This window comes from Microcaecilia unicolor, chromosome 7 (genome assembly GCF_901765095.1).
Source record: "Microcaecilia unicolor chromosome 7, aMicUni1.1, whole genome shotgun sequence".
Classification (NCBI taxonomy): Eukaryota; Metazoa; Chordata; class Amphibia; order Gymnophiona; family Siphonopidae; genus Microcaecilia; species Microcaecilia unicolor.
In genome coordinates this window covers 187,541,890-187,564,428 of record NC_044037.1, presented here as the reverse complement: position 1 = coordinate 187,564,428, position 22,539 = coordinate 187,541,890, and the positions used below count along the sequence as shown (strand labels likewise).

The following is a 22,539-nucleotide window of genomic DNA, read 5'->3' as shown; positions in this document are numbered from 1 at the left end:
GTCTATAGGAAAAATGCTTCATAAACCTTCTCCTATATCTAAGAATTTTATTTCACATTTCTAAACTGCTGTACTCCAGAAAACGACTCAGGGTGGTTTCCAGAGTAAGCAGAATAGTACAATCAGAATATAAAATATAATCTGATTCAGTAAAATCCTAACACATTCTTCATCCCTATACCACCATGTCATATTGGTTGATTTTATTCCCACTTTTTGGGAACTTGATGCAGCTGTGCACTCTATATAGATTAGCTTTGTTTTTTCCCTTTTCTGGCCCATTAAGGATATAAGTTTCACTAACTAGTTCACCTTTCAAGTCCTACCATTTCCTGTGTTCTGACCCTCCCCATAAAATAGTCTGTTTGTGGGAACAGACTTTTTTTTTATGCTTTACCTCATCGTTTCTTTGTGTGGAAAGCAGATGAATCACAATGGTGGAAATGATGGTACTAATACCAATGAACAAGTTGATGCAGACATAGACTATGAAGGCCATTCCTGGATTCTTGAATGTTCCTGCTAGCAAATACATCCATGCAAAGGTTGAAAACCTACAGAACAAGAGAAACAAATAAGGGAATCACATTTAATATAAAATATACTGTTAGGGCTTGATCAGATTCCGCTTCCTGGGCACAGCAGGTATTTGGTAAGCCTTCCTTTGAAGCAGTAGTTCCCAGTCCAGTCCTCGGGACACACCTAGCCAATCAGGTTTTCAGGATACCAACAATGAATGTGCATGAGAGAGGTATGCATACAACAGAGGTAGTGCATCCAAGTTCTTAAGCATGTTCGTTTTGGGTATCTGGAAAACCAAGAGGACTCCCAAGTAATCCAGGGACTCAGAGGGTATGAATATGCTCTTCACTGAATTCACTACCCAACTGAGATGTTGAAACAGCACCACTACTCTAGCTGTGGCCCTGTGGCTCTCGTTGAAAGACTTGGCCCAAATCAGCCAGTCATCTCGGTAGGAATGCACTAGAACGCCCTTCCTCTGGAGGTAGTCTGCTACAACAACCATTACCTTGGAAAAGATTTGTGGTGCCATCATCAAGTCAAAGGCATGGCTCTAGACTGATAATGGGAACCCAGAATGGCAAACTGAAGGAGCCTGCAATGGTCTGGATGAATAGGAAAATGCAGATATGCTTCAAACAGATCAAGAGAGGTGAGGACTTCTGTTAGCTCATGGCCACAATCACCAACCACAAAGTCTCCATGCAAAAAGGGGAGACCCTGAGAGCCTTATTGATTCCCTTAAAGTCCAGGATTGGCCGAAAGGACTCCTCCTTGATGTTCCTCAATAGAAAGCAATGAGAGACAAACTCAGTCTTCTCTTTTTTTTGTAATTTAAGCTAGTCAGCCATCAGCAGATCCTATCAGCACAGCTCTCACCTACCATCTGCTAAGGGGTCTGAAAAATACTGATGGGCTCAGGACTGCACAGGACCTAATAAGGTGATATCAGTGGTGTACCTAGCGTATTTGACATCCGGGGTCGATCATTTTTTAAACACCCCCCCTCCTCTATATGAAAAAATTATTTTGAATAATAATCCACGAGTCACACAACAAGGGTATACCTAGGAAAAGGGCAACATCTTAAACATTGCAGTGAGCACTAGAACATCAATACACCCACTGCAAAACTACATTAGTAAAAATGATCCTGTCAACACAAAACCATGTCTTTTTCACATAGAACACAGATACATCCTCACCAAGTATAGAATAAGTAACCACAAACTAAAAACAGAAATATGTAGACAAAAATTAAACTGAACCCCCAATAAGTCAGATTCTGCATACAATGCAACACCACAGAAACAGTGATGCATGTCCCCTAGTACTGTGCAATATAAAGACAGCAGATGTAAATTTGAAAAAACTGACAAATACCAATCACCACTTTACAAATTAACAAACAGAAATAAAACAAAAAAATGGAAAATAAGATGATACCATTTTATTGGACTAATACCTTGTGACTCTGGGTAAGTCACTTAACCCTTCATTGCCCCAGGTACAAATAAGTACCTATATATAATATGTAAGCCACATTGAACCTGCTATGAGTAGGAAAGCGCAGGGTACAAATGTAACAAGAAAAAAAAATACATTTTTCAATTAGCTTTCAGAGGCCAACACCTCCTTCCTCAGGTCAGTATGTTACGGTATCCTGTCCTGACCTGAGGATGGGGTTTTGGTCTCCGAAAGTTAGTAAAAAATGTATTAAAATTAGTCTAATAGAAAGATCACCTTATTGTCATTTTCTATTTATCACCACAATTACAATACTACTTTATCTTACAGCAAAAAAAAATAAAATAATAATAAATCTTTTTTCTACCTTTGTCGTCTCTGGTTTCTGCTTTCCTCATCTTCTCTTCACTCTCTCCCTTCCATCCAGCATCTGCTCCCTCTCTCTCTCTCTCCCCCCCTCCCTTCCATCCAGCATTTGCCCACTTTCTCTGCCCCATCCAGCATCTGCCCTTTCTCTCTCCCTTCTATGTAGCGTTTGCCTGATTTCTCTGCCCCTTCCATCCACTGTTGCACTCTCTTCCATTCTGTGTCTGCCCTATCCCTCTTTCCACTGGTGTTTGCCCACTTTCTCTGCTCCTTCCATCCAGCATGTGCCCCCTCTGTCCTTTCTACATGATGCATTTCAACATCTCCCCCTCTCTCCATCTTTATCTCTCCTCTCCTCATCCATCTTCTGCTTTCCAGTATCTCCTGTATATTTTACTTTTCTCCTTCCTCTGTGGCTTGGTATCACTTTCCCTCCTCTTTCCATCCTTCTTCCTCCTTCCTCTGGCATCACTCTCTGCCTCTCCACCCCCTTTTCCCCTTCGGTCTAGCATTGCTTTTCCTCCTCTGTCCACCCTCCTTTTCCCTTCCCTTGAGGTCTGGCTTTACTCTCCCTCCTCTCTCCACCCCTTTGGACTGGCATCACGTGATCTTCTTCCTCTCTCCACCCCCCCCCCCTTTCCCTTTCCCTACGGTCTGGCTGACATCATGATGCTCTTCTATGATCCACCTCAGCTCTCTCCACCCCTACCCCGCTCTGCAGGCCTCCAAGCTTTCCAGCCCCACTGGCTTGCAGCATCAGCGATGTAAGAGCTGCCTTTAGCCTGCCCCGGAAGCTTTCTCTGTACAGCTTACCTGGAAGCCAATAAGTTGCAAGATCCAAGACAACATGGTTTTACCAAAGGGAAATTGTGCCAAATGAATCTCATTGAGTTCTTTGATTGGGTGACAGGAGAATTGAATCAAGGACGAGCTATGGACGTAATCTACTTAGATTTCAGCAAAACTTTTGACACGGTTCCCCACAGGAGGCTCTTAAATAAACTGGAAGGGCTGAAGATAGGACCCGAAGTGGTGAACTGGATTAGGAACTGGTTGATGGACAGAAGCCAGAGGGTGGTGGTGAATGGAATTCGCTCGGAGGAGGGAAAGGTGAGTAGTGGTGTGCCTCAGGGATCGGTGCTGGGGCCGCTTCTGTTCAATATATTTGTGAGTGACATTGCCGAAGGGTTAGAAGGTAAAGTTTGCCTATTTGCGGATGATACTAAGATCTGCAACAGAGTGGACACCCGGGAGGGAGTGGAAAACATGAAAAAGGATCTGAGGAAGCTAGAAGAATGGTCTAAGGTTTGGCAATTAAAATTCAATGCGAAGAAATGCAAAGTGATGCACTTAGGGAATAGAAACCCTCGGGAGATGTATGTGTTAGGCGGGGAGAATCTGATAGGTACGGACGGGGAGAGGGATCTTGGGGTGATAGTATCTGAGGATCTGAAGGCGACGAAACAGTGTGACAAGGCGGTGGCCGTAGCTAGAAGGTTGTTAGGCTGTATAGAGAGAGGTGTGACCAGCAGAAGAAAGGAGGTGTTGATGCCCCTGTATAAGTCGTTGGTGAGGCCCCACCTAGAGTATTGTGTTCAGTTTTGGAGGCCGTACCTTGCGAAGGATGTAAAAAGAATTGAAGCAGTGCAAAGAAAAGCTACGAGAATGGTAAGGGATTTGCGTTACAAGACGTATGAGGAGAGACTTGATGACCTAAACATGTATACTCTGGAAGAAAGGAGAAACAGGGGTGATATGATACAGACGTTCAAATATTTGAAAAGTATTAATCCGCAAACGAACCTTTTCCGGAGGTGCGAAGGCGGTAGAACGAGAGGACATGAAATGAGATTGAAGGGGGGCAGACTCAAGAAAAATGTCAGGAAGTATTTTTTCACGGAGAGAGTAGTGGATGCTTGGAATGCCCTCCCGCGGGAGGTGGTGGAAATGAAAACGGTAACAGAATTCAAACACACGTGGGATAAACATAAAGGAATCCTATTCAGAAGGAATGGATCCTAAGGAGCTTAGCCGAGATTGGGTGGCAGAGCCAGCCGGTGGTGGGAGGCGAGGATAGTGCTGGGCAGACTTATACGGTCTGTGCCAGAGCCAGTGGTGGGAGGCGGGGCTGGTGGTTGGGAGGCGGGGATAGTGCTGGACAGACTTATACGGTCTGTGCCCTGAAGAGGATAGGTACAAATCAAAGTAGGGTATACACAAAAAGTAGCACATATGAGTTTGTCTTGTTGGGCAGACTGGATGGACCATGCAGGTCTTTTTCTGCCGTCATTTACTATGTATGTTACTATGTTGTATAGAGGAGGCTTCCGGGGCTGGCCAAAGGCAGCGCTCATGTCACTGACGCACGCTGCCGGAGTTCTGAAAGTTTAAATGCCTGCAGAGCGGGGTGAGGGGGAGAGAGGAAGGAGAGCAATACAATACATCGCAGTAGTTGGAAAGGGGGAGCGCCTGGATGGAACCCTTATTGCAGCAGCAGCACCACTGTACATCTCAGCAGCATAAACATCACATGAATCGGAGGAGGGGGGAAGATACCTATGGCAGCTGCACGCTGCCGCAGCACCCCTTTATGACTTGCACCTGGGGCGAACCGCCCCCACCGCCCCGCCCTCGGTACGCCACTGGGTGATATCACTAGTAACTCTCAGTCTCCCCATCTGCTGGTAGGTGGGCATATACCCACTCATGAGGGAATGGTCTGGAGCAGGTGATAAGGAATGAGGTTACATGATCAAATTTTCTACTTCCTGTGATCAGTTTGATAGCTGTATTTTGCACTAACTGTAAGATTCGGAGATCCTTTACTTTGAGTCCTTTAAATAAAGTAAGCAGTAGTCTAATTGACTGACAACCAATGAATGACCTGACTAGCTGGGTGTGTCCTGAGAACTGGTTGAGAACCTGTGCTGTGAAATAAAAACCTTGGTATTCTGTTTCACAACTTAATTTATTATAGTATCTATTCTTTCTTTGCAGTATAAAGGGAAGTCAGAGCTTCCACTAAAGGCCTAACATTTTATTGAACAACAAAAAGAATATATGTTAAATAAAAGAAATTATATACAACCAATAAAAAGCAAAAATTTACACAGAATTAAAATATACCACAGTCTTATCTCACTTCATTTATTATGACTGCATACTTAAATATCCAAGTATCCCTCAGATACAATAAAACATTAAGGCATACAACCTTAAAAATGTAAATATACTTTTAAATGACAGGTAGTACTAACCACCCATTTTTTTAAGAGGTGAAGGGGTTGATATTCAGCTAGCAGTGCTCAGCATTTTGCTGATAGCTGCTGGCATGATGCCCAGAAATTCAATGCCAGTCTATATCCGGGCTTCGGCATTGAATTTCTGGGTTTGTGGAGATAGCTAAATCATAGCTGATTAAGTGCGATATTCAGCACTTAACTTGCTATTGGGTACCGCATAAAGGTAGGACTGACTTTTATGCAATCCAGTTTATGCGGTGACCTTGGCCGGATAAGCGATGAATATCGGCACTTAACTAAGCAAGTGCTGACTCCGCCCTCAGCATGCCCCCAAAATAGCTAGTTTTCAGATAGACGACCCAGGTGATTCTAAGAACTGGACTAACTTTCATGCTGGCTACTGTCAAACGTAAACCAGGGTCCTTTATTGTACTACTGTGGGGGAAAAAAATCAAACAAACAAACCCATAAACAGACAAAAAAACCAAGACCTCCCCACCCCCATTTTTAAGTGTTCAAATAAAAAAAGTCCATCATTTTATGGCTTGAGAATCTCTATGACACTGTACCCATACATTGTATTATCTCTGTGATACTTTGTACCCATACATTGTAAGCCGCACTGAACCTGCTATCGAGCGGGAAAGAGCGGGGCATAAATGCTATAAATAAATAAATAAACAACACAGTAAGAAACAATGTTTCACAGTACAGATACACATCTATAATCTTGTCTTAACTATGCTTTAACTAGAATAGTGGTTCTCAAACCAGTCCTCAGGTCACACCCAGTCAGTCAGGTTTTTAGGATACCCACAATGACTATGTATGAAATAGATCTGCATACAATAGAGGCAGCACATGCAAACGTATCTCCTGCATATTCCTTGTGGATATCTTGGAAACCAGACTGGCTTGGTGTGTCCTGATAAATTGTTTCAAATGGTCCTTTTCAGGGCCACATAATTAATAAAAAAATTATTAAAAAGTAAAAATAAATTTAACAGTGCTTGCTACTCTAACACTTGAACTTGTGATATACATAATACACTTAGCATCATACTATACATGGCTCAAAAAATAGGATAGATGAGTCTAAATAAAAAAATTTCAATGCTAAGTACATGCAAAATTGAACTTACAACTTCCTTATGAACTTAATATATGAATTTGGTTTCATTAACTCATAGCAGAAAGAGAAATAAACAAAAACATGATTTTCTGAACAGGTGATGCAGGACTTTTTCACACCACTGTAGAACGATGCTACTGGAAGGATTACAAAGCCAGGGGTAGGTTAACTAAACTTAGCATGCTCTAACATGCATTAGTTTGAGGTACTGCCACTGGGAATGACAAGTGTGGCAGCAGATAGCACACACCAACATTTTGTAAACATACCCCACAGGGTATTTTTTTCAACTATATTCTCAAGGGACAGTCAATTAAGATACCCATAATTAACTAGCAATTATATTGTAGAATGCCTCATACTTGCTAAGAAAAACTACATATTTATTTATTTTCAGCACTTGATATACCGCAAGCGATCCCTGAGGTGACTATCAGGTTCATTTTCGAAAGAGAAGGACGCCCATCTTTCGACACAAATCGGAAGATGGGCGTCCTTCTCACAGGTTCGTCCAAATTGGTATAATCGAAAGTCGCGGGGATGACCAAAGTTCCCAGGGGTGTGTCGGAGGCGTAGCAAAGGTGGGACTTGGGCGTGCCTAACACATGGACGTCCTCGACCCATAATGGAAAAAAAAGGGTTTCCCTGACAAGCACTTGGATGACTTTACCTGGTCCTGTTTTTCTTACGACCAAGGCACAAAAAGGTGCCCGAACTGACCAGATAACCACTGGAGAGAATCGTAGATGACCTCCCCTTACACCCCCAGTGGTCACTAATCCCCTCCCACCCTCAAAAAAATCTTTAAAAATATTTTGTGCCAGCCTCTATGTCATACTCAGGTCCATCACAGCAGTATGCAGGTCCCTGGAGCAGTTTTAGTGGGTGCAGTGCACTTCAGGCAGGCGGACCTAGGCCCATCCCCCCCTACCTGTTACACTTGTGCTCGTAAATGTGAGCCCTCCAAAACCCACCACAAACCCACTGTACCCACATCTAGGTGCCCCCTTCACCCGTAACGGTTATGGTAGTGGTGTACAGTTGTGGGTAGTGGGGTTTGGGGGGGTTGGGGGGTTCAGCACACAAGGTAAGGGAACTATGTATCTGGGAGCAATTTATGAAGTCCACTGCAGTGCCCCCTAGGGTGCCCGGTTGGTGTCCTGGAATGTCAGGGGGACCAGTGCACTACGAATGCTGGCTCCTCCCATGACCAAAAGGCTTGCATTTGGTCGTTTCTGAGATGGGTGTCCTTGATTTCCATTATCGCCGAAAATCAGAAACGACCAAGTCTAGGGATGACCATCTCTAAGGACAACCTAAATTTCAAGATTTGGGCGTCCCCGACCGTATTATTGAAATGAAAGATGGATGTCCATCTTGTTTCAATAATATGGGTTTCCCCGCCCCTCCATCAGGACGTTTTGCAAGGATGTCCTCAGCAAAACTTGGGCGTCCCTTTCGATTATGCCCCTCCACATGGTTTACAATTTCTATTACAAGTACTTTGCACTGTCCCTAATGGGCTCACAATCTAAGTTACATATTGTACCTGGGGCAATTGAGGGCTAAGTGACTTGCCCAGGGTCACATGGTGCTGCATAGGGATTTGAACCTGGTTGCCCAGGATCTCAACCCACTGCTGACTATCCTCCTGCTGCCTGACAACTCACTATTCTTCTAGCGAGCCTAAGGAAACCTGAGCAGGCACATTCTTTCAGTCTTGGTTTCTATATAACTCTATACCAAGCATACTAGGACATGTCATGCCTATTTGAAAACGCCACTACAGTACAATAAGGTGCTCGGATGGGAGATAAGGTCAGCTAGATAAAAAAAAGTATAACACGGTCCACATAAGCAACCCACTTTGAGTATACCATTCTCAAGACACTCAAGCCTCCAGCTGACTAGATGTAGTATTGAATATTTCAGACTGTTGTTGTGGATAGTTCACACATATGAGCTACTTACCCAAACAACACAAGGAGAAGAAACACAGCTGCTAAGTTCTGATTATCAAAGAAAGCAGGCATACGGAAAGCTGCAATTATTCCTATTGAAAGTGCCACTGGTATCAAGTACATGATCTATAAAACAGTAAATAAAGTGATATATTAGGAAGATATCTTTACCAACAATATCATATAAGTAAGAAGGAAATATCAGGAAGATTTGTTTGGTTCAAATTACTTGGCTTAAGAAAGGGTAGATTGTGTAAAACAAAGTTGATTGAGTTGTGTTAATGAGGTAAAAAAAAAAAAAGCTGATCACAGAGGTGCCAGAAATGTTGGCTCTCTATTTCATTAAAACTTTTCACAGTTACACATAAAAAACTGGTACATATTTTGGACTGTAGGAGAATGGATCTTACAGTTATAAATTGTGTGAGGAACTGGTTGAGTAGCAAGATTAATGGCAAATAAAGGCTATTTTCTGTATCCTGGTATTTTAAAATGTGATGTTTTTGGTTGTAGTAATTGTTGTTATTTAATAATATCTGTAAGCCACCTTGATTGAATTCAGAGTATATAAATCCTATTAAATACATAGTCTTGGGATGGCAGCTGTAAATGTATCTTGGTGCATTTTAACCACAATTGTGCAGGTGTTGTGAAGCTATTTTATAAAACAGCCTCAAAATAGATACCTCTATGGACTGCCAACCTAGACACTCTGCTATAAAATGATCTTCTAAATGGTCAGTTGCTACAAATGAGACATCATCAGCGAGAAAAAAAAGCTGTTTCATTTGTAGAGGTTACTAGTGAGACCAACCTCCCCCCCCCCCCCCCCCACCGTTTGCTAAGCCGCACGACAACACCGACACAGACCATTCAAAATGAAAGGGCTATCTTGGCAATAGCGCACCACCAGCCCTTTATAGAATTACATTTAGCACTGATTTTTTTTCTGATACTGGATTTTTAGATTTTCACTTACAGAAACCTAAATAACTTAATTCTATGGATATCAATTTCCTAAACGTTTTTTTAGTCAAACTATTATATAAAATTTTTATGTGGTGCTCAGAGTGAACTTGTGATGCCCAAAAATGAGCATAGGACATAGTTTCTAAGCAGTCTGTCCTGGCGATGGCGAGGTAAACCCTTCCTAGCACAGCCAGGAGTGTTTGCTAAGATTTATATTTATGTGTGATCTAAAATAATTGAAGGATTTATACTTGTTTTAGTAGGAGTAGGAGGTAAGCATTAACCAGTGTTTATGTTTACAGTCTTGTTCTCCTAAAGACGCAAGTTTAACGAAACATGGTTCCGTGTCTGGAACAGGACCATTTCAAACTGGAAAAAATACATCAACTTCCTCCCTTATCAAAATTCCCATAAAGAAATAATAAAATCAATATTTATATACTTATAACATTTTTGTTCTTAATATATTTAATGTGCTCATATATTTTCACGGGGACTATCACAGACTGACAGGTCTTAAAAACATCCACCAGGCAACTAATCATCGCATATTATTATATATTCTTATATGCCATAACGTGCCAAACTCAAATTTTGTAGTAAAGTGACTTTTACTTAACTTTTATATGTTAGATTCTAGGGTCCACAATAAATATGCATGAGACACATTTGCATGCATTGCCTCTACTGTATGCAAATATGTCTCATGATTATTCATTGTGGATATCCTGAAAACTTGACTGGGCAGGTTTGTGAAGCTTCGCCATAGAATTTGGTCAGCCAAAGGACATTTTCATTTATGCTCTCACTGAGGATAGGTGCAGGCTGTTTACCATATCATAGAAGAAGTTTGTCAGCCAGTAGCAGGTTATGCTAACACCTGAGATGTGCTGCAGTCGCTTTGCCCCAGTGTGATGTTCCTTCACCACATAATTCATAAAACTAGAAGTAGTAATGGAATAGCCAACGAGGACAGACAAGGCCACTAACAAATTCACCAGGTTATTGATCCTAGGAACAAAGAGGAAAAGAAGGAAGACTGTTAAGAAATAAGAGCAAATGTAAATGAAAATAATTCTCAGCTCCTTCGTGGCCAGCTATTAGTCAAAACTAAAATTCCACAAAGCGTGTGATAGAGTCAGTTAGAAGATAAATAATACTGGCTGAAAATGTTGACAGGAAAATACATCTAGAGTATTTCTGTACCAGAGCCCTTGAATTCAGAGACCAAAATACCAAAATATATATAAAGGATTGTTTAGGAAAAAAAATGTCAGAGAAATATCTTGCCTTCTACAACATGGTTGATGTGATTGCTCTACTTTGTTTTTGTGTAAAACAAAATAAAAGTTCCAAAAAGTATAACTAGTATTCAGCTGTTTTTATTTTCTTTCCTTGCTTCATTATTTGATTTTCAGTAACTCTTCCTAGAGTTGTTATCGGGGCTATGTGCAGACACACTCATCATGAGTCTTCGTTTTGCATATATAAGTACAAATATTTGCATATTGGATTTACTTGTTCATTGCCATCACCAGGTTAATGATAGGGAAGGAAGACAGAGTGACCAAAAAAAACCTGGTAGCTGTGAAGTCATGATCATAGCCCCTAGGCTACATTAGACAGTGCAGTAGCTGAACAAGCCCAGAAATCAGCAACAGCGAAGCTATCAAGCCACAAAAAAAAATAAAAAAAAAATAGAATTAAGCTGAGATGTTTTCTTGAAATGTAAGTTATCCTTGGATCCAAACAATAGTTTTTATTTCAAGCTTGCAATGTCAAAAATGCAAATCTTAAAGAGAATCCATATTCTAGTAACAGCCTATAGCAAACTCCACCAACCTCAGAGCCCAAACACACACAAAACCCAGAAAGTATTCAAACACAGCTATTAAAGATCAGTTTTATAATTGTATTTATTATAGTTGTGACTCCCATCTACAACATAGTAACATATATAACATAGTAGATGACGGCAGAAAAAGACCTGCACGGTCCATCTAGTCTGCCCAACAAGATAAACTCATATGTGCTACTTCTTGTGTATACCTTACCTTGATTTGTATCTGCCATTTTCAGGACACAGACCGTAGAAGTCTTGCCCAGAACTAGCCCCATTTTCAGGACACAGGCTGTAGAAGTCTTGCCCAGAACTAGCCCCACCACCCAAACACCAGCCCCGCCTCCCAATCTCGGAAAGGAGTTAGTTATAAAGATGTGGTAAAATAAACATTTTACTGCAGCTTAACATACCACTGGAATCATAAACCAGTTATGATACTACAGGTTGGTAACTCCTGCAGTAAATGAATAATGCAACTTGCACTATTTTTCCTACTCGGGGAACTTTTAATGGGGCCAGTGGTAAAGAAAGTGCTGCACACCCTCCTCCTTCTTGAACTGATCATCCAGCCCCCCACCCCCGAAAACACCTCACCTCCTAGCTTTGTAACTAAGTCCTGTAGAAATATTTTACCACAACCACAGCTTTGTAACTAACTCCTTTAGAAATATTTTATCACAGCTTTGTAACTAACTCCTTTAGGGGGTCTTTTACTAAAGCTTAGCTTGAGTTATTTGCAGCAGTGCCAACAGGAATAAAATGGGTGCTGCTGTAGATAACTGAAGCTAAGCTTTAGTAAAAGACCCCCTTAATCTTTTTATTTTTGTTACATTTGTACCCTGTGCTTTCCCACTCATGGCAGGCTCAATGTGGCTTACATGTTGTATACAGGTACTTATTTGTACCTGGGGCAATGGAGGGTTAGGTGACTTGCCCAGAGTCACAGGGAGCTGCCTGTGCCTGAAGTGGGAATTGAACTCACTTCCTCAGTTCCCCAAAACCAGGGTCCACCACCCTAACCACTAGGCCACTCCTCCATGTTTACTTGAAGCTGGTGTAGACATATTGGAGATGGGAGTCACAATTATAATAAAATGTTGTTGTTTGATCCCTAGTGGTAGTCTTGCATTTTTACTGTTAGCCACATTGAACTCGAGTATGTGCGAGAAAATGTGTGGTGTAGATGTCAAAATAAATAAATAAATCTTCTAATTGCACATCAATTATTCAAAAATTTAAGTATAACCAAAACAAGCAAAAATTATTGTGCAACACATTTATGCAATCAAAAGTACATAGAGCTGCGTTCTGAAATACTGCGTCTAGGGTCACCGTAGATAAAAGTGGTGTTTCAGAACGCAGCTCTATGTACTGCTGATTGCATTTCAGCATTTTATTTGAAGACAATCTATATTCGTGACTTCTTCTGAGAGATTTGACCCCTGACACAGATGCGTGTGTGCCGAAACATGACCCATGTCAATGACCCGTGTCAAGTCTATTTATTAAAGATTCTTGATTGTTCTAGTCCTGAAGGCCCTTTTGTACTTCTTTTGTTTTAACACAAGACACACACACACACACACACACACACACACACACACACATATATATATATATATATATATATATATATATAAAACAAATTTCCACGGTCCTTGATATTGTATTACATTGGGCTGGTAGGTGCATATTGGATGTAATGCAAATTCTTACGTGGCTTGTTCCATGTTCATCGATCCTGGGTAAGGTTGACTCCAAGTAGATATGCCTATAAACAACAATAACAAAAACGATCCAATTTAAAAATTGTCTTTTGTTAATATGAGATGTTTGTTGCTACCTTCTTTGACCCAGTGATTATGTCATCGAAAGAGCTAAATGACAAAATGCTGAGTTCATTTTATTGATGCCAGAATTAAGTATTCTTAGTCTCAGACAAGTGGATATTTTGAGTCAGAGAAAGGAGAAAAAGGAATCTGTGTAGTGCTCTTTGTAACGCTTAAGGATGTGCATTTATTAGCATACTTTAAAACACGTAGGGGTTGATATTCAGCAGCAGTTATCCAGGTAGGAGCAGTGCCAATCCAGAAATGTTGCTCACTGAGGCCACCCACTGATTTTCAGCAGTATTATCTGGATCATGCCACTGAAAATCTTCACTAACTGCTCTAGCACTATCTGAATAGTATCAGGGTAGTCCAGGGGCAGACCCAGAAGTTATCCAGGTATCTCCAATGTAGAGCATTAGTATCTGGGTAACTATCCGAATAAGTTAGGACAGCAAAACTTGTAAGTCTGGTTTCATTCAGGACACAGTTAAAACACATCTTTATGGTTTAAAAAAGTTTTCTTTCTCTGTATTTCTTTCAATGAACTGTGGGTGCCTTACAATTCTATGCTGGCTAAGTGTGTGCAGGCTGAAAAAAAAAAGAAATCATTTCATTCAGCCTCCTGTTTCATTTGTGGCTTTTACTGTTTTGTTTTTAAAATTTTTCATTTTGATGTGCTTTCAATATGATTGTCAGCTGCCTAAACTTTAAAAAAAAACAACAACAACAACAACAACCTTCAAACCACCCCAGTATCCTTGATCACAACTCAGATGCCCTCATCATGACATGACCTGTCCTAGTCCCCTCTAATCCCTCCCTGAAGTGTCAATATCATCCCCTCCCCTTACCTCTCAGGTGTCAGCATCACCTCTTCCCCCATTCCCTGGTGCCAGCATTACTCCCTTCTTCCGCAGAAAAGGCAGCCAATCATTCTACCCACCTTTTACCAGGGTCCTTGGGTGTTCTAATGGGAGCAGGAGTGATCCCCAGTCATTCCTGCTCATTGCTACATTAGATTATCGCTGGAGGTCAAGCTGCCAAATATGGGCATCTGGCAGTACTGCAGATACTAGTTGGGAGAATCATTCCCCTGCTGCTCACTTCCAGAAGTAAGAGATAGCAATCCCTAAGTCCACCTGGCTAATAACATTTCCTCCAGAAACGTGTACAAACTGATTTGAAACCCATTGATAGTGTTAGCCTTGGAGGAGTGGCCTGGAGTGAAGGAGTGGCCTAGTGGTTGGAGGAGCACTGGTTTTGACTGTTTCAAATCCCACTGCTGCTCCTTGTGATCTTGGGCAATTCATGTGAACAACAATAACTGAATCCATAATCCCTCAACTTGAAATTGCCTCAGTTAGAATTAATCACCCAAACCTACTTTAACTGCTGTCCTGTTTTACAGACCACCAGGTAATTGGCACAACTGCCAGTCACACCTCATGTACTTCGTGTCGAACACATGTTTATCCAGCTCGAACCTAATCATGGTAGGTGATATCAACCTCCATCTGGAGGACCCCGACTCAACTTGTGTATGTGAATGCAGGGATTTTTTCCAACTATGGGATCTCTACTGGCCAAATATGCAAGCAACCCACATTAAAGGACATACACTCGACATTATTACTTACAAATTTTCCCCAGATTTAAATCTCGTAATAACAGATACAAAGTGGACGGACATACCATGGTCCGATCATCACAAATTAAACCTCTCACTACAATGGCGTAAAAAAGACTCTCACCATAGTCAAGAACATGTAACCTATACTACAAGAGGCCAAAGTGACCCGATATTATTCTGGCAACAATTCTACAAGGACAAATGGTCAGCCCAAATAGACTCGTTATATTTTTTCCTAGAATGGGACAATAGATGCAGAAATATACTAGATACCATAGCACCATTGCAAACCAGGACCTCAGGTAGACAGAACTCTATACCATGGTTTAATGAACAATTGAAAAAATTAAAAACACAAGTCAGAAGATCAGAACAAGCTTGGAAGAAAAAGAAAGACGAATTTACATTCAATGCTTGGAAACAACAACAAAGGAAATACAAATATACCATTAGACAGACCAAAATAGGACTAGACTACAAAGACACACATAAACTTTTCCAACTTGTGAACAGATTATTAGGTACCACACCGGTTACTTCAATCACTACCGACCTCCCATCAGCTGACAATCTTGCAACATACTTCAAGGAGAAAATTGTAAAGTTACGACTCACGATACCAACTAATTCCCCTGATTACGTTAAATTCCTTGACTGTCTAGATCCAACCCCCGATGAGTATCCAGTAGATCGAACTTGGACAAACTTCAACATACTCTTGGACGACACCATCTCCCATGCGATCAACAGATTCGCTAAATCTCACTACAATCTTGATATATGTCCTAACAACCTTATAAAATTCACCCCTCAGCAATTCATAACTGACCTCACAATGCATCTAAATTACATGTTACAACATGGACTCTTCCTAAAGGATAAAGGAAATATTCTACTCACCCCAATTCCTAAGGATTCAAAGAAAAAATCTAATGATTTAACCAATTACTGCCCAGTAGCATCTATTCCTTTAGTAACCAAATTAATGGAAGGTATGGTAACCAAACAACTCACCGACTTCCTAAACAAATTCTCTATTCTTCATGATTCTCAATCAGGTTTTTGGTCAAACCATAGCACTGAAACAGTACTAACTACTCTTTTATCCCAATTTAAACAAGCAATTGCAACTGGCAATAGTATACTTCTCCTGCAGTTTGACATGTCCAGCGCATTTGACATGATAAGCCATAAAATATTATTAAGCATCTTAGATTACTTTGGTGTTGGCGGAAATGTTCTTAACTGGTTTAAAGGCTTCCTTACTGAAAGGACATACCAAATGAAATCTAAATCGAATACATCAACACCTTGGAAACCTGAATGCGGAGTTCCCCAAGGATCTCCACTCTCACCGACTCTCTTTAACCTAATGATGACACCTCTGGCCAAATCGTTGTTTAACCAAGGCCTTAATCCACACATTTACGCAGATGATGTCACGATATACATCCCGTTCAAACATGATCTAAATGAAATTACTAATGACATCATCCACAACTTCCAAATCATCATCCACAACTTCCAAATCATGAACTCATGGGCGGATGCTTTTCAATTAAAACTTAATGCTGAAAAAACACAATGTCTCATCCTCTCATCACAATATAATATGAGTAAATCCAATACTATAATCACACCAAACTTTACCCTTCCCGTCTCAGATAGCCTGAAAATTCTTGGAGTTACTATTGACCGAAATCTCACATTGGAAAATCATGTGAAGAATAAAACAAAGAAAATGTTCCACTCAATGTGGAAACTCAAAAGATTAAAACCTTTTTTCCCAAGGGATATATTTCACAGCCTGGTACAATCAATGGTGCTAAGTCACCTAGAGGCATATTTTCAAAGCACTTTGGGAGGCTAAGTTCCATAGGTTTCTATGGAACTTTGGGAGGCTAAGTGCTTTGAAAATGAGCCTGCTAGACTACTACAATGCACTCTATGCTGGCTGCAAAGACCAAATCATCAGAAACTTCAAACAGTCCAAAACACTGCAGCCAGACTCATATTTGGTAAACCAAAATATGAAATTGCCACTCCCCTTAGAGAAAAACTACACTGGCTCCCACTCAGGGAACGTATTACATAAAATCATCTATGGAGATGCCCAGGTCTACATGTCAGACCTTATAGACCTACCATCTAGGAACTCTAAAAGATCTTCTCGCACATTCCTAAATCTTCACTTCCCCAGCTGCAAAGGACTAAAATACAAACTAACACATGCATCCAACTTTTCCTAAATAGGTATGCAGCTTTGGAATGCTTTACCACTGGATGTGAAAAAAATGCGCAACCTAATCAACTTTCGGAAATCACTGAAGACCTACCTCTTCAACAGAGCATACCACAACGATCCATCATATGAACTTTAGCGCACTACTGCTTTATTTGTTATTCCGACAATGATCTCTTTATACCTTTTGGCTTTACTCCATTTTGTTACCCATGTTCTTATGTAATTACTAATTGTATCTTTTACTCTGTTATGGCGATAGCCATGGCGGAGCAATGTAAGCCACATTGAGCCTGAGAATATTTGGGAAAATGTGGGATACAAATGCAACAAATAAATAAATAAACTCTCCAGGGAGAGGGAAATACCCAGTGTACCTGAATGTTACTCATCTTGAGCAATTACTGAAAAGGCGTGAACAAAATCAAAATAAATAAAAACTAAACAACTTCCAGCAGCAAATTTCAGTGCTTAGAATATGTTGACTGGGCATGTGGTTTGTGAGTCTTTGGGGATTTGCCAAAAGGGCAATGGTTATGTCATATTTGTAATACTTTCAAAGTCTGTTCTAATGCAAGATATTCAAAATGTCTAACTATGTGCTCAATCTCCCCTTCACTGTGGGGTCAATTTCAGAAGTGACTTGTGTCTCTAGAGCAGTGTTTTACACAGTTAATTAGGTGCATATAAAATAGATTGCATTATTAGGCATTGCATGTAATGTGGTGTGATAAATAAATAAACATTTACTTGGATTTTGCTCACACATTTTTTTCAGTAGTAGCTAAGGCAAGTTACATTCAGGTACACTGGGTATTTCTCTGTCCCTGGAGGACTCACAATCTTATTTTGTACGTGAGGCAATGGAGAGTTAAGTGACTTGCCCAAGATCACAAGGAGCAGCAGTGGGATTTGAACTGGGCACCCCTAGATGTTAAGGCTGATGCTCTAACCACTAGGCCACTCCTCCATTCCATAAATAGAAATGACATGGAGGCACACCTCCACCTTCTGCATCCCCCTCCTGATCTCTTCTCTGATATTAACAGAGCCCCAATCCCTTCTCTAACATCAACACACCCCTGACCTCTTCCCTGACATCAACACAACAACCCCTAATCCCTTCCCTGAAATCAAGACACACCCTGATCTCTTTCCCACCTTAAAACCTGCTCCCATTATCAAAGCCCGACCTCCAGACCCCTACACTCGCAAGGACTTACCCGGAGGCTTCAGTGGTAGTTCAGGGGTCCTGAGGGTTGGTGCCAACAATCAAAATGGTGTCAATGACCCTTAATGGTAGTCTCGCAGTATTACCACCAGGGGACATCCTTCTATAACTTCCTGGATAAGTCCCAGGGGAGAGGGTATGGGCCTGAAGGGGCAGAAGTTTGATATCAGGGGTAGGGCTTAATGGTAGAGAAGAAATAACAGTGTGTGTTGATGTTGGGACAGGATCGGGGGGCTGGGTTGAAGTCAGGATGGGATTGAAGGTGTCTGTTGATGTCAGAGAAGGGATGAGAAGTGCTAGGGCTGCGCTGTCATGACACTTCATCTGGCTACAAACTGCTAATAGTGCAGCTGTATTTTCCACCTCCTCTTGATGGTGGTGATAAGTTCAGCTGCACTATCAGCATCATGACAACTAGCATACAGTAACCACTTGTGCACTGTCACAGCCAGCCACACCTCCGTCCAAATGTGACATGCTCAAAACCCTTCCACTACCATGTTAAGCAGCTAATGTGGGATTTTTACTGCACACTGCTATTTTTAGTGCAGGAGACAGTAGCGCGAGCTCGTACTACTGTCTACCACATCGTGCAACCTGCATTAGCTGCTTAGCACAGCTTAATAAAAGGATCCTATAATTTTCAGTTGAAAATTCATTTTAATTTAGGAGTTTAAAAGTTAATCTTATAAATTTAGGACTGCCATTCATCAGCCTAGATTTATACGTTTAACTTATGTGCCTAGTGCTAAAAATCAGTGCTAAGTTCCTATTTCCCCACCCTACATCTGCACCTGTTGCCACCAACTAGTTTTATGCTCCTAAGTTTCAAGGTTTAGTGAAATTTTTAAAGATGCCAATTTAGGAGCATAACTGTCAAAGTTAGGAGCATAAATCTTTTGAATAGCATGCCCAGAGTTCCTCATCTTCTCTATCTGCATTTCCCATGACATGTCCCAGACCAACGCTAAATTGTTATCTAATCAGGGAAATTCAGGGAGAGAACAAATATGTACAGATGTTTCTTGGAGCTGGTACGTATGTATTTTTACTTAATAAAATGAGAAATATTTATAGGAATCACATACCATATTGAGAAGACTTATGTTTGGGTAGGTTAGCTCTCAGGATGAAGTTGTTCAGGCTGTTGAGAAAGGCCGGGAGGCTATGATATCCTTCAGGGTTGTACCACACCTAGGACAGATGATGATAAAAATTTTTTTTTGAAAGATTAGAAGAATAAAAATGTTAATCTAGGGCTAAATTCAGTAAATGGCACCTAAATTTGGGCACTGAAAAAAATAAGCACTAAGCGCTATTCTATAAATGGTGCTCCTACTAGGAAGATGCAATTGTTTATGCGAATTGTTGCCCAATTAGCACCGATAATTGTTGCTGGCCAATTATTGGTGCCAATTGGCTTGTTATTCAATTAAAGTACATGAGCAAATTGGACAGCACTCAAATTTGTGTGCACACTTTTCAGCGCATTTATAGAATTTGTGGGGGGGGGGGGGGTAATTCTCTACAGGTCACCTAAAGTCAGGCACCTGAAGGGTATGCAGTTGTGCTTAATTGCCATTACAGAATATTAGCTTAAGTCACATTTATGGGCATAACTTTAGGTTTCGTGGCAGGCGTAAATGCTCATGTCTAAATTAGACAGCTACATGCATACCTGACTATCCTACAAGCTAAGGGGCCCTTTTACTAAGCCACAAAGGTGCCTACATGCACCCAATGTGCGCCAATTCGAAGTTACTGCCCAGCTACCACGTGGCCCATGTTGTAATTTCAATTTTTATGTGCATCTGCTATGAGCACCAGAAAATCTGTTTTATTTTCTGGCGCATGCCAAAAATCTGGTGGTAACTCTGACTTGATGCGCGTAGGCAATTACCACATGGTTAACGCGAGAGACCTTAAGTCAATGGCTGGCGGTAAGATCTCAGACCCAAAATGGACACGCGGCAATTTTGATTTTGCCATATGTCCATTTTGGGCAAAAATTTTTGAAAAGGGTCTTTTTTTTTACAGGTGCGCTGAAAAATGGATCTGTGCGCACCCAAAACACGCGCCTACACTACTGTAGCCCATTTTTCAGCTCGTCTTTGTAAAAGGACCCCTTAGTGTGTTAGTGCTTGCCTCGCTCCTGCCTCATCCATGCCACCCCCAATATCCACGTCCCTCTCGCAGTTACACTTTATAGAATTTTTAGGAGCTTAACATTATACAATAGCACCTAATTGCAGTTAAGCACATAAGAAATTAGTGCTCATTTGTATCAATTAACTTCAATTATTGCTGATTATTGGTTTTTAGTGCCAATTTGTGACTAATTAAGCAATTAAATTATGCACATAACTGCTACCATTTTATAACCTATGTGTGCAAATGTGCACCCAAGGTGTGGATATTTGTGGGCAAGATTAAATGAGGGGTATAAAAGGCAATTCTAGAACTGAGTGCCTGCATTTCTGTGCCCTTTCTGTGCATAAATGTACAGAATCCTAGCACTTATGTGTGTAAGTGCCAGGAGGGTACTAAGTGCTATTCTGTAATGGTGCACGTAAATGGTATAGGGCTAGATTCTATATATGGCGCCTGAAAATTCCCTGTGGAAAAAAATGCCTAGGCATATTCTATAATTTTATAGACTAAACTTGAGTAGAGAGGTGTGGTAGCTGTGTTAGTCCACTTTTAAAGATAATCAATAGAAATAAAACAAAATAAAACATGGAAAAGAAAATAAGATGATACCTTTTTATTGGACATAAATTAATACATTTCTTGATTAGCTTTTGAAGGTTGCCCTTCTTCGTCAGATCGGAAATAAGCAAATGTTGGTAGATGACAGTATATATAAGAGATGCTATCTAAATACTGCCCCTTAACTTATCTTTAATTATACAGCGTTCACACGATTCATCAATCACTATACACTATCACTGTATATATAAATTTAATGACTATTATTTAGACCTCAAAGGTGTTGTTAAAGTGAATTTCCACTTTGATGTTATTCACATCAGAAATCAATCTCATATGCCTCTCGTCATTGGTCAAATATCAATTTTTCTATGTTTTTCATTTTTTTTCCACTTAAAACATATAATGATAAAAAGATTTACTTATCTTTTTGATAACTTCAGTTCTTATCGCTCCAAAAGCTCTCATCAATATAGCGTTAGTTGGTGGTTCTGCTTGTTAAGATGTTTATAACTCCAACACCTTCCAACGGCTCATATCTCAAACTGCAAATGATCTTGCGCTCTCAAAGCTCACGTTCAATTTAACGTCTATGTTTGTTTCTGTTTATGTGTTCTTTCTTATTCCTCCAAGCTTATTGAGGCGCGCATTCTGATTGTTGAGATATCTCTTACTCCAACGGCTCACACCAACTTTTTTTTACTGAAAATAATTCTTCACTCTTAAGATTCACATCACATCGACACGTGTTTCGCCTTACGGCTTTTTCAAGATTATGTGCTCTCTCTCAAGATTATGTATTCCTGAAAAAATCATCATAATGTTATTTAACCTTATTGTAATTTAACGGTTATTCTAACATTCAACAGCAGGTCTGATAACTTACTCTCTCGGTCCGAGTAGACTCTCCTTAGTCGCAGGTCAACAATATGACCGCGAGTTTTTTAAAACAAAATCAGGTGACTCAACCAACCAATCCCGTTTACCTGAAATGATGACGTCATTATAACAGCGTATTCCATTCAATTTCCTTATTTAATCCATAAGGTTCAACTGTTTTTAATTTATATATCCAATTCTGTTCTTTAAAATTTAAAATAGACTCGATATTACCACCTAATGCATTAGGAATAACAATGTCAATGATTCTCCATCTCAGATCTTCATATGTATGTTGTTTATCCATCCAGTGATGGACAATCGGAGCTTCAATCGACTGTGTATTAATTTTTGACTTATGCTCATTTAATCTGATCCTAATAGGACGACTACTTCTCCCAACATATACCTTATCACATGGGCACTGAATTATATAGACTATATTTTTCGTATTGCAATCAGTTTTATGGTATGATTTGATCTTATAATTATTGGTAGGAGATGTCCAGCTATT

General features: G+C 40.5%; 1 protein-coding gene across 1 annotated transcript in view; it reads right to left on the bottom strand.

The window, feature by feature from the left end:
* Positions 1–22,539, bottom strand: part of ABCA12 (ATP binding cassette subfamily A member 12) — a 542,556-nt gene that overhangs the window by 62,882 nt on the left and 457,135 nt on the right. Inside the window, 5 exon segments of the mRNA XM_030210844.1 lie at positions 398–554; positions 8,701–8,816; positions 10,493–10,670; positions 13,219–13,273; positions 19,526–19,631. Coding sequence (XP_030066704.1) covers positions 398–554; positions 8,701–8,816; positions 10,493–10,670; positions 13,219–13,273; positions 19,526–19,631 — 612 coding nt within the window.